General features: G+C 38.3%; 1 protein-coding gene across 1 annotated transcript; it reads left to right on the top strand.

Moving 5' to 3' along the window:
* The first annotated feature begins 6,272 nt into the window (after positions 1-6,272).
* Positions 6,273-8,644, top strand: LOC133873533 ((+)-borneol dehydrogenase 1-like). The gene is made up of 2 exons (XM_062311247.1): positions 6,273-6,358; positions 7,643-8,644. Exons 1-2 carry the CDS (start codon positions 6,348-6,350, stop codon positions 8,430-8,432), a joined length of 801 nt encoding a protein of 266 aa, XP_062167231.1. The 5' UTR covers positions 6,273-6,347; the 3' UTR covers positions 8,433-8,644.
* Positions 8,645-13,290: the final 4,646 nt, after the last annotated feature.

Here is a 13,290-nt window from a genome sequence, read left to right as displayed (position 1 = left end):
GGTCGAAAATTACAAAATTTGAAAAATTCAAAAAAAAATTTAATTAACCCAAATAAATTTTATAAAACAATAAAAAATTTATTTTTTTTTAAAAAAAAACTAAATTCAGTTTTTTATTTAATTAAAATTTTTATTTAATTTTTTAATTGTATTTTTATTTTAATTAAAAATACAATTAAATAATTAAATAAAAATTTTAATTAAATAAAAAACTGAATTTAGTTTTTTTTTTAATTAAAAACATTTTGACACGTGTATCGGAATACACGTGTCAAATTTGACATGCGTATTCCGATACACGTGTCAAAATGTTTTGACACGCGTATTTGGAATACGCGTGTCTAATTTGACACGTGTATTCCAATACACGTGTCAAAACATTTTGACACGCGTATTGGAATACGCGTGTCAAATTTGACACGTGTATTCCAATACACGTGTCAAAACATTTTGACACGCGTATTGGAATACGCGTGTCAAATTTGACACGTGTATTCCGATACACGTGTCAAAATGTGCAGTTTGTAACATGCACATTTGACACGCGTAATACGCGTGTCAAAGTACACGTGTCTAAATGTTTGACACGTGTACGACACTGTACACGTGTCAAACTGCACGTGGCTATTTCATACCATTTTTGTAGTGTGTGATGAATCCAAGCATGATGAGGTTTATAAGCTCATTCAATATTTAAGAAATTAGTTGATGCTTAGTGCATGGTGACTAAGTAGCTAGGATTTTATTGTATTTGTTGCTGCGAATAATACTCGTTCCAATCGATTGTTCTTAAGCATCAGTCCCACAAGGGAGCAAGCGGCCAGTGCCATTAATGGCCTTCCCAAAGTAATTCAAGAGTTTTCTCTTTTATGTTATAAATGTTTAAAATAAATTGAGTTGTTGAATTCCGCTTGTTTAAACTTATGCTCCGTTTGTTTCAGCGTAAAATGATTTTTAGAAAATGATTTCGGTATTTTACGGTGTTTGGTAGGGGCTAAAATAACCGTCAACGAAAATCATTTTCGGTTTGACCGTAAAACCTTCTTTAATTTTTGGAAAACGATTTACAGTTTTTAAAATCGTAAATCGTTTTCCAAAATTATATTCTTCGTCCTTACACGCACGTTTGATATCTGACTGTCCGAATCCGACAATAGTCGGTCGTTCGAAAATAGGCAGCACCGGAATCCGACATCATCAAGTCACTGGAATAATGCCGGCGTCGGAATCCGATCACCGGAATACTGCCGGCTGCCGGAATTCGATTGCCGGAATACCGCCGGAATCCGGCGACAACTGTGCCGAATGCCGGCGGAATCTGGCCGGAATCCGGCCATGGACAGAAACCAGCCGGAATCTGGCCTGATCTGACCGGATCCGGCCACTGATCCGGTCGGATCTGGCCAAAATGGCCGGGATCCGGACACTGACCCAGCCGGATCTGCCCAAAATGGCCGGAATCCGGCCGGATCTGATCGGATCCGGCCACTGATCCTGTCGAGATCCGGCTGGATCTGACCGGGCCAGGAGGTGTCCTGCCGGAATCCGGCAATTTTGGCTGGATCCTGCCAAACATGTTCGCCGGATTCCGATGACGGCGACCGGTCGTTGCCGGATTCCGGCGACAGTTGCATTTTCACTTTTTGTAATTTTTTCGTGTGAACCAAACGCCGAAAAATATTTTCGAGAAAATAATTTCTTTTGAAATTGATTTCGTCGAAAATATTTTACGACGGAAAACGGTTTCCGTCGAAACAAATGGAGCATTAATTCAGTTCAATTTCTAAGCTAAATTATGAATATGTGTGTGTGTATTTTTTTTAATATAATTTTAATAATTTTATGAATGGTATTTTTTTCATTGGGGGAACATTGATATTATTTAGTAATATAGAAGGAGACATTGACACGAGTGATAGCTTTGTGGGCACATTAACAATTTCGTGATAGTTTAAGAAGGGTTTATATATTTTTTCCAAATTTTTATATCAAGATATTTCGTACATCTTCTTTCCTAGTTCCTATCCTTGTCTTATCCTTACACATTTGAAAATCACCATTAGATCTTTAGGGCCTAATATATATATATATAACAAAACAATTGAATAGTTAAATATTATTTTATAAGAAATGATTGATGTACAATTCGACACAATTTTTGTATAACTTCAACAATTTTTTTTCAAATTATCTATTAGATCTATTTTCCTACATGTGAATCCTACATATCTAACAGTTAATTTTATTTTATTTTTTTAAAATTAACATTGTATAAAAGTTATATATAGTTGTAAATGTACCTTATCTCTTATTTTATAGGGATTTGATTTTTGCACAACATATTCACAAGGGTGGAACTCACCTACTTAGATGGATCTCACTCATGTGAGCGGTTGTCCACCAAATCCTTTTTCATTTTGGGAAATGATTAAAACACTCACACTACACAACAATGACACAACACCAATGCACAATGGAGTGGGACTCACACATGGACCCCACTCCATTATCCCTTGATGTTGTGTCATTTTCTGTTTTGGAAGACTTTTCGAATGCACATCGACAACTACGTCAACGCACGAAACCGAGACAAATGCATTAATTTCCAGAAAATGTTGGTGTTCCCACCCGCATCCCACCTCCATCCCATCGCACTCTAAGTGATTTTATTTTCAATATTTTCACTTAGGATACGGTGGGATGGGGTGGGATGCCGGTGGGAACACCAGCATTTCCCTTCATTTCCAGAGCACGACGGTTTTTCTTTCAGATTGAATCTCGGTCGTAGGATTATATAGCTATCAATACTGGCCATTCGTTATGGGAATAAGAGACACAACTGTAACACAGTATCAGCAAAATAATATGGTATGTGAATTGGCCATCAGGCCAGGGATCACAAACGTCCTAAACCCAACAATTGATGATTTTAATCAACGGTCAGGATAACACTCGGTATAAAAATTTGCTACATAAGGGCGTAGGGAATTTTATTTTTTAAAACGTTTGTTTGATTATTGAGTCTTTACAAATTCTCGATTCTGAAAGGCACGTTCCACAATCAATTTATTATTATTATTTAATTATTTCTTTTATTCTTCATCAATGCAAATTCTTGATCATCAATGCATTATGCGAGAATCAAGATTGAAATCCAATGGCCGCATTTATGGGTGGAGCTATCCTAGGCCTTGCCCACTCTCCTAAGGCTTGAGGTTTTCAAAAGAAAAAAAAAATATATATTTTACTCTTAATATTTATTTATTTATTTTTAAGTTTTGGCCCCAAATTTGTTTGTTTCAATTTATCCTCCCAAATCCTAAATCTTTAGCTCTACCCCTGGTCGCATTCAAGGTGAATGTACCCTCCCAACTATTTCCCCCCAACTACCCATTTATGGTCACATTCAATGTGGATGTTCCGCTTCAACTACTTATCCATGGCACCATTATGATATGGAAATGGAATTAATTAGATTGGCATTGACCGATAACTACGAGGTTTTGTTTTGGAATAATGCTGTATATTATTTTTTTATTTTGTATTTTTTGTCTTTTTAAAATTAATGTAATCTTTAAAATCATCATTAGATAAAAAAATTAATCATAAATTTAATAGTAATTTCAACAATCATATCAAAATTTATCATGGTTTTGACTAATTCTATGGATGTTTGTTCTTTGTTTCAATCTTACTAGCTTGTTGCTTTTTACTAGTGTCACTGTGCCAGTGTTAGAGTAGTAGAGTACTAACCGCTGTTTGTTTCAAACGTGTGTTGCTTTTGGAGTTGGTTTGCTCTTTTGATTTGTTGTTTACTTGTTTAGTAAAGATTGTAAAGTGAAGTTATTCGTAAGAAAAAATAAAATAAAATAAAATAAATTGTAATGGTAACTTTCTGGTTTTTTTTTTTGTTTTTGAAAATTTGACTTGTAATTGCATTTGTATTTGATTTTAGAGAATTTAATTGACATAATTGATATTTTTATTATTCATTGTTTTTGTTTATTTAAATTTACTTATTTATTTTACTTAAATAAATACTTTAATTTAATTCTACTCCAGAAAAGCAAGCCGATTAGGCGATTAGGCACTTAGCTCGTCTAACCGGCAAACTCGGGCTCGGCTAGCCAATAAGAGCTCGAAATCGCATAAAAATATTTATGTGACGTCCTACATCGCTTGGGTATGAGAATGTGGATGTACTTATGTATATTCGCATCATTCCTCACACAACGCGCTTTAAAACCGTAATGACCATGAACCAATTAGAACTCTGTAGTTAAGCATGCTTTTGTGAAAGTAGTACCAGGATGGGTGACCTCCTAGGAAGTCTGGTTCGAGGGAGGCAAAAGCGAACAATATTGTGTCGTTACAAATAGTATCAGAGTCATTGTTAAGCCTAAGATGGGAGGAGCATTCACAAGCCCATGAGGGTTGCCAGTAGTCACTTGCTGAGATGCTAAGAAGGTGATGATCTCATGAGAGTTGCTAACGGGGATACTGGGTCCCAAGAGAGGGTGATTGTGACGTCTCACATTGCATGTGTATGGAAATAGGATGTGCTTATATGTATATACACACATTTCTTGATACAATGTGTTTTAAAGCTGTGATAGCCATGAATCTATCAGAACTCTGTAGTTAAGCGTGCTTCTGTGAGAGTAGTACAATGATGGAAGACTTCTTGAGAAGTCTGGTTTGAGGGAGTCAAAAGCGGACAATATTGTGTCGTTACGTTGGGAGTCGGTTGTTAGAAGGCCAGCTCAATAGATTTTGAGGCCTAAGGCGACAAATTTAGGTAGGGCCTTTTTTATTTTTAAATATCTAATTTTTTCTGAACGACTTACAAAATTCATCTTTGTTAGGAGACATTTAATTTCAACAGGTGTCATATTTCTTTCTTTTGCTCATATGACAATATTTAATGTAACATTCTATTTTTCTTTCTTTTCCTCCCTAATATTTTGGAATTCAATTTTTGTATTTATTTTTTAACAGGAATTTCCTACAAACCGGTTTGTAAGAAATTTTATACAACACACATATAAGATTGATGTGTCCCTTAGCATGTGAGAAATAGATGTTTTTTTAATAATATGTACTTGTCACATGCTTTTTTAATAGCATTAATAAAAAAATATGTGATTCTCACATGTTTAAAGGACATATGTTACTCTCATATGTGGGTTGTACGAAATTTCCTACAAACGTTTGTAGGAAATTTCTGTCCTTTATTTTTTACAGTAATTAAGGTCTTAATTAAATAGCACTAACTAACTTTTTTGTTATAATATTATTTTTTACCATAATTGAAGCTTTAATTAATTAAAAAGCATTGACTAACTTTTTTTATCATAATTGTTACTTATATATAAAGAAATTTAATTGTGCAATTACTATTTGAAACCTTATTTAATTAGGACCTTTAGACATGCCTAATTTAGGTAGCTATTCAGCCGGCCGTAATTAAGTTGTTATTATTTATTCTTGGCGAGCCGGCCCTGGATCATCTTTCATTACTCTTGCGATAAAAGCAGCAAGTACCATTGGGCATGCACTCATTAATGCTGTTGAAACTGGGATCATAAATGTTTGCCCCCATTTTAATGGTAACATACTGATATATGTGCGGATAGATTAGGCTAGACTCTCAAAGTCCAAATTTAAACATGGACCCCAAACGCAAGGTTGGTGAAATGAAAGTCACATATCTTAATTTAGATAGAAAAAAAAAAAGAAAAAGAAAAAAAAAGTCACATATCTTAGCCAGCCAGCTTCTCTCAAGGACCAAAATGGCTCCGGTTTCGTTTTGGTCTTCTGTTTAGGGTGTTTTGTTTTTTATTTTATTTTATTTTTGCAGTCAATCTGTGTAATGCTTAAAATATTACTGAATTATTTGTTAGCTTAGGTGTTAGATTTGCTCTTTTTTATTTGTTGTTTTTGTTAAAATATAAAGTATAATTCATTGTTGTCATTGTAATATTTATGTATTGTTTAGGTTGCTATTCAAGTCAAGTTTTTTTGGCTTAAGGTGTAGCTATGTAGGGGTATTGTATTCTTTTATCTGTACTGATCCTTACTCTGGAGCTTTCATAAAAAATATATAATAGTACGTGCTGTTTGTTCGAAAAAATAGTTTACTATAGGCTAGGCTAGAGCCAACACCCGCTTGAAGAGGGCTGCTAGCTAGCTAGCTTGTGGCTGGATCCTTTTCTTAGTCTTGCTTTTGAGCCTATAAATTGAAAGGTCTCTCAGCTCTAACTTCCACCATCTCTTCCATATTCCGCAGACAAAGAATTATTCTCTCTCTCTCTCTCTCTCTCTCTCTCTCTCTCTCTCTCAGCTTAATGGCAAAAAGGTTAGTAATTCCGTGCTTCGCTAAGTTTTTACTTTGATTTATCAGAGGGTTCATATCTCTTCGTTTCCCATGTTTTGGTTATGATATTTCCCAGAAAGATCGACTAATATGACGTGCATCATTGTTTTTTTTGTTTTGTTTTTTTTGATGAAGGAGTAAGTTTTGTATTGATGAAAACCAATATATATGTATTCAAAATGCTGGAACCAACAGTTGTAAATTCAGGAAAGAATCCAACCTAGACAACTATACACAATCAGAAAGCATATACAACGACTATGGTGCAAATGGGGCACTAAACAACTGCAAAAAGAGAAACTAACAAATATACAGCACTATATATGCCATCTACTTTCGTATTTTCATCTGAAGTATTTTCTCCTCACAAAGTATGCATGGAATCTCATGTACGTTTAAGAGCGTTACTATGTTTCGAAATATGGTACACCACTGCCCCTAAGCTCATTTTTCGGTACGACAAATATACAACACTATATATTGATAAAGCACCAGCTCACACCATCATGGACAGCTCACGTGAGTCTGATAATTAAGAAAAGCCAAAATCCTGTAATATGTTTGCCTAGTATACGTTACAACATTTGTGATTCTTTCCTTATACTGTATCATTCCTGGTTTGGGAAGATTGAACCAAAGTAATATCATTCCTTATACTCTACTGTACAGCCTCTATAAAGAGTTTCGCAAAACATTTTTATATATGTTATTTACCGACAGAAATTTCTTACAAACTGGTTTGTAGGAAACTCATACAAACGAGCTTCTAATAATGACATGTGTTTCTTACATATGAAAAACACATTTTTTTAAGGACATTAATTTTTTACAAATTGGTTTGTAAGAAATTTTATACAAATCATATATAAGATTGACATGTGCCTTTTGACATATGAGAAACACATGTTGATTTAATAGCATGTGCTTCTCATATGCTTAAAGGACACAGTCACTTTTAAATGTGGGTTGTCATTTTAATTGCATGTGCTTCTCACATGTTTTTTTAAGAACACAAATTTCTTACAAATTATTCTGTAGTTAGAAATTTTTTACCACTTTTTTAATAGCTTAAAAGACACATGTCATTTTTAAAATCTAGTTTGTATGGGTTTTCTAAAAACTAATTTGTAAGAAATTTGTGTCCGTCATCTACATACATTATTGCCTTTTTTTTTTGGTTTTACCCTTGTTTTTAAAGGTTGAAACATGAAGTTTTTCAATTAATTAAATATTCTGTAAACGGCAATATGCATTTTCCAAATTCAGGCTAGATGGGAAAGTGGCAATCATTACTGGAGGTGCAAGCGGGATTGGAGCAAGCGCTGTGCATCTCTTCCATGAAAACGGCGCCAAGGTTGTGATCGCTGATATTCAAGATAAAATGGGCCAAGCCATTGCCGATGAGCTTGGAGAAAATGCCAGCTACTTCCATTGCGACGTGACAAATGAAGACAACATCTGTAATCTTATTGAAACCGCCGTTTCTAAATATGGACATCTTGATATAATGTATAACAACGCAGGCATCGTGGACAGCCCCTTCATGAATATTCTGGAAAGTGACAAATCAGATCTAGAGCGTATTGTTGGCGTTAACTTGGTCGGAGGTTTCCTAGGCGCCAAACACGCGGCGAGGGTGATGATCCCACGCGGCAAAGGCTGCATACTGTTTACTACAAGCGCTGCTACAGCAATTGCAGGGCTCTCCTCTCACGCTTACGCAGCGTCCAAATGTGGAGTTTTGGGGCTGGCAAGGAATTTGGCGGCTGAGCTTGGCCAACATGGGATAAGAGTAAATTGTGTGTCCCCTTATGCCGTCATCACTGGCATAGCGGGAGGTATTGATGAAGCTGATGTGCCCCAAATGGAAGCGGCGGTGAGTGGGGTCGGCAATCTAAAGGGACAGATTCTCAAGGCAGAAGGTGTTGCACGGGCGGCACTCTACCTGGCTAGTGATGAAGCAAATTATGTGAGCGGACTGAACCTTTTGGTGGATGGAGGGTATAGTGTGGTGAATCCAAGCATGATGAAGTTCATAGGCTCATTCAATATTTAAGAAATTAGCTTCCTTGAGTAGCCGATGCTTACTACATGCATATCCGGTGATCGACTACAACTCTATCTACTGTACGTCTTCGTTGCTGCGAATAATACTTGTTTCCCCTTACGGGGGCAGCAATTAGAGGATATATTTTTCTGCGCTTTTTTTTCTAATATATTAAAGGATATCTAAAATAATATTTATGCCATATATTGGCCACCCAGAAAGGATTGTTTACCGGACAAAGCATGCTTCATTTAGATACCCAATCCTATCAATTAATAATCGAATTTATCAAATCCATAAAATAAAAATGCTCCACAAATTTTCTAGAAACAAGAAAGTATAAATGCTCTTGTTTAGGGCATTAAGACAAGTATGACACCGCCTTAAATACAAGTACGTATGACATCATCTACTACATAATCTTAGGTCTGGAGACACTGTATAGGAGTTAATTTTTATTATTTTTTTCCATTATATATATATATATAATGGAAAAAAATAATATTAGAACTTTGACTCACATCCATAAATACTACGTACCTAAAACTTGCTAGCATTAATTACTAGGTCACATAATTGTCTAAACGGATAGTAATAAAATGGTGAAACAATATTACCAAAAATTCATAGTGATGGTGCAAAATTTATGTCATTCAATTCACGTACGTATCCTTTACGTATGTGTATGTACAAATAATGAGATGTACGCCAAACCTTCTCCCTGAAGAGAAAACCCTAGTAGTCGGGTTTTTCTTCAGATCAACGCCCCCTCCCCCCTACTCTTTGTTTTTTTCTGTCTTATTTACTTGCTTTTTATTTATAGTTTTGTTTTCGATTCTGCACTGAGCCGTTACTGTTGGCTCTCTGCAAACCCAAGAGGTGAAGGTATTTTCCTCTAATCATTTTGAGGATTTGGAGTTAGTGGGTTTCGATCTACGGTTGGGATGTTCAAAGTTATGAGCAAAGATCGATTTTATGTTTCTAGCGAGGCTTGGACTGGTGCGGGGAGTGTGGAGGATATAGATGGGTTTTCTCTTCCGAATTTGCACTTTCTATGCTGTTTCAGGATTCGTCGGCAACGTTTGAGGAGGAAGGAATGATGATGGGTTGCACAATCCGGTGTAACTATTTTTTAGGGCGTCGGCAACGTTTTGATGATGAAGAAGACTGATGTTTGTGTGCACAATTGGGTTACTTCTATTCTAGCACGGTAATAGGTTTATTCTTGAGCAGGTTTTGGTGAGGTTTTATTCCAGTACGTGGCTAAGCTTATTCCATAGCAGGTTTTTTTTTTTTTTAGAAGAAGCCTTATACAGGTATACCGGCAAACTCTCTACGCTCAATGTTATTGAGTTTATGTTTTTAGCTTTTTTAGATTGAAAAAGTTCTGTTGTTTAATCTTTGCATCTTGCTATGGTAGACTTTAAATCTAGTTTTTAGATCAGATCTTGCTATTTTATTTTCTTATAGCTAGTGGGGCTTATTGTAGAAGAGAGGTGTTTTTCTGTGTCCTTCTGCTATAGTAGCTGTCCTCCAAGTCTGGAACTAGTCCTGTACTTTGTTTATAAGAGTCTTTGTACCCCTAATTACAGCTTTTAGCCTTTTGTGTTTCAGATTATAACGAAGGTTATTTCCCTGATAAAAAAAATAAAGAAAAAGAAAAAAGGCATGTGCGCGAAAGGCAAATGTTTCTGGCCTTAATTGCCTTCTTGAACATCCAAACGTGGCAATTAAGCAGGCAGATGGCTTAGCTTGGGCCTTGCAAAGAGTCGCACAATATTGTACTTCAAACGTGTCAAGATCCAGGCACACGACATTAATACAAGTTGCATGTATAAATCCGATCGTGAGAGATATATATATATATTGAAAAATAATTGATATACAGCGGGATTATTTCTTCCTAACGCTCAAGAAATAATCCCGCTGTTAATCAACCTTTGAATCAGTTTTTATTTTTTAAATAAGAACTGATTCAAAGGTTGATTAACAGCGGGATTATTTCTTGAGCGTTAGGAGCCCGTGGGTCGCGATAGTAGTTCACGAAGGGGCGTCTACAGATGGGTTGGCTCCTGTCCGTCGAATATGTGATCGTCCTCTGGGTCAGCCGCTTGGGTTCCGGCTGTTTGCTGAGATGGAGATTAGTTTTACCGTGGAGTCGAAGACATTTGTCTTCTCGGTTCTGGATGGGGCGTCGAAGATGAGGGTGGGGGAGAAGAGAAAAAGTTTCTCCGGCGTTATTTTCATCAGTCCTTCGTGCTCTGAGTGGTTGGCTTCGACGTTGGAGTCACTTGTGGGTGTTCCGGAAGATCAAGCTTTCATCAAATCTTTCAGGGAAGGTTCGAGAGTTCTGATCGCTCGGAGAGGGTGTAACCAAGCCGGCCGTTTCTTAGAAGCAGCTTCTTTCGGGATGGGTGGTCGGAAAGGGTTTATCCTGATTCCTGAGGGACGTAGAGGGTGGGGATGGATCAAATTCTCCGAAGAGCTGAGGAAGTCCGCTGCTCTTTTCTCTGCTTCTGTGGGCGGGGAGAATGGGACCGTGCTTGAACTGGCGGAGAATAAGGGGAAGGGAGTTGAGGTTTGGCCGGGTTTGGTTCCCTTTTCGAAGGGGCCCTCCTTTGTGGAGGTGTTGAAGGCAGGCTCGGTCGGTGTCGTGAAGAAGGGGCCTATCATGGGGGGTAATTCTTCCGGGAGTAAGGTCGCGCCAGTGTTTCACTGTGAGCCTGATCTTCTTCCGGCGGTGAGGGTGCTAGATGCAGATCTGAGGACGGCGGTGGACTGTTCTACTTTGGAGCCGTTCGATCCTTTGGGTAAGGACCAGCATCGCCGTCCACTGGGTAAGTCTTATCGTCCACGTGCGAGTTTGAAATTTGAAATCTCTAAGTTGCGCACGTGGAGTAAGCGGGTCATAGGGTCCAACATGGCTTTGGGCCGGGCTGTTAACAAGCTTCTGGGTCGTCTTGCAAGGAATGGACTGTGTCGGAAAGGTTTGCGCTTGGGATGCCTCATGCCGAAACCTAGTTCTTCACGGTCGTCGTTGCCGGAGACGACTTCGGTGGATTCTTCTGGGCTGTGCAATGGCGTTTCGTCGGAGATGGTGGTTCCCAGTGGGGAACTTTTGAGCGGAGTCTGTTCTGAGCCGGCCACTGCGTTCGTCTTTCCACTGCCGAGTGCGGTTTTGCCGTCGCCGGCGACCGCTGTTCCTCCGGCGTCGTCTGGGTCTTTGAGTGGTGAAAAATCCTCTGGTTTTCCTTCCCTCTCAGGAGCCAATGAGCTGGGGAAGAAGCTTCGATCTCCCTCTTCCCCCTTCTTGCTAAGCTGTCCTTTTAAGTATTACTACAGGAGGGCTAGGGAGATCAGGGCAGGGCAGAAAGTGGTATGGAATGATGGGTTGTTAGATGATTCTTTGGTAGCCTCAAAGCATTCCGCAGATCCTATTCCTTTTAAGGAAACGGGTGGAGAGTCTCGTGCGAAAAAGAAGAACCAGACCACAGCTAATCAGGGGCTTTTTAAGAAGGGTTTCCTCAATTTACCCCCGATTGCTTCTGTCCCTCATGTTTTGCCGTGTGAGGTGAAGGACGTTGGGGCGGTTGGTCTCTCCTCTCCTATGAGTGGATGCATCGTTCCATGTTCCATTGAAGGAAATGGTATTTCTCAATCTCAGAGGTGGCCCATCGATTCTGATCATAACGGGGAGATTGTAGTTTGGGAGGAGGAGGAAGAAGATTATTGGGATGGCTTGCCTTTGGATTGGGCTCTGGAAGGGGCTTTAGGGGAGGAGGCCTTGGCAATTAGGGATTCCATGGAAGAAGAGTTTCAGCGGGAGAAAATGATTGCGCGCCAAAAGACTAAAGGAAAAAGGGAACTTCTTAATTTGCAGAGTTCCATCAACTATGGTGACGCGAACTATCCCTCTAGGCGTAGGATAGCCGGTCGGAGGATTTGTCAGGGTTCGAACATGGGTTCGGAGTTGGTTTCGGTCCCGGATCCCGTTCTTGTCACCGATTCTTCTCATTTTCCTCTCCCGGTTTCTTCTTTGGCTTCCTCAGAGGATGGTCGGAAGCATTCTGTTTATGAGGACTTAGGGAGTGGGTCGGAGAATTCTGCCGTGGGTCCTCAAGTTTCCATTGAGATGGGCTCGTCGGAAGGGAGGAAGCCAAAGCCGGTGGTGGGTCAAGGAAAACAACTCCAGCCTTTATCTCCTATGGAGTTGTCTATGGCATGCTCTTTGTTTTTCGGGGAAAAAGATGAAAAATCTATGGCTGTACTCTCTGCCCTTGACGAGGAATATACGCGATGGGATATGATTGAAGATTGTGAGCTTTAGGGGCTTAGGGGTTTAGGGGATTAGGGTTGGGTGGTTTCGTGGACTGTTTTTAATGGGGGCTGTTTCTATTTTGGGTTTTGGGGCTCTCGAGGGTTTTGGGTGGTGTTGGGTTATGGGGTTTTTGAGGGTCTTGTTGGGTTCTGCTTTATGGGCTAGCTGGGCTCTTCCTTTGTATACTCCCTGTGTACTAAGGGGCGCCTTACTCTTTTTTTTTTTTAATGAAATTTCTACTTACTTATCAAAAAAAAAAAAAGGTTGATTAACATTCTCAAATCAACAAAATAGATGTGGATAAAACAAAAATGTAGTTTCTAGTATTATTCAATTGATATTATAAATTACAAGCTCATTATTACGTTCCATCCACAAAGTGAAAAAAAAACAAAGAAAAAAAAAAGAAAAAAAAAAAACTATCATCACCACTATATACCATTTTAAAGCTCAAAAAAGATAGTTCGTCTTTTTTTATTTTTTTTCATCGTTGATTTTCTATTATTAAATCAAATACATTAATGAATAACTTAATTAAAACACTCAAGA

The sequence above is a fragment of the Alnus glutinosa genome, chromosome 7, assembly GCF_958979055.1.
Source record: "Alnus glutinosa chromosome 7, dhAlnGlut1.1, whole genome shotgun sequence".
In the NCBI taxonomy this organism is placed as follows: Eukaryota; Viridiplantae; Streptophyta; class Magnoliopsida; order Fagales; family Betulaceae; genus Alnus; species Alnus glutinosa.
Note: the sequence above shows the minus strand (reverse complement) of the source record. Positions and strands in the feature narration are given on the sequence as shown.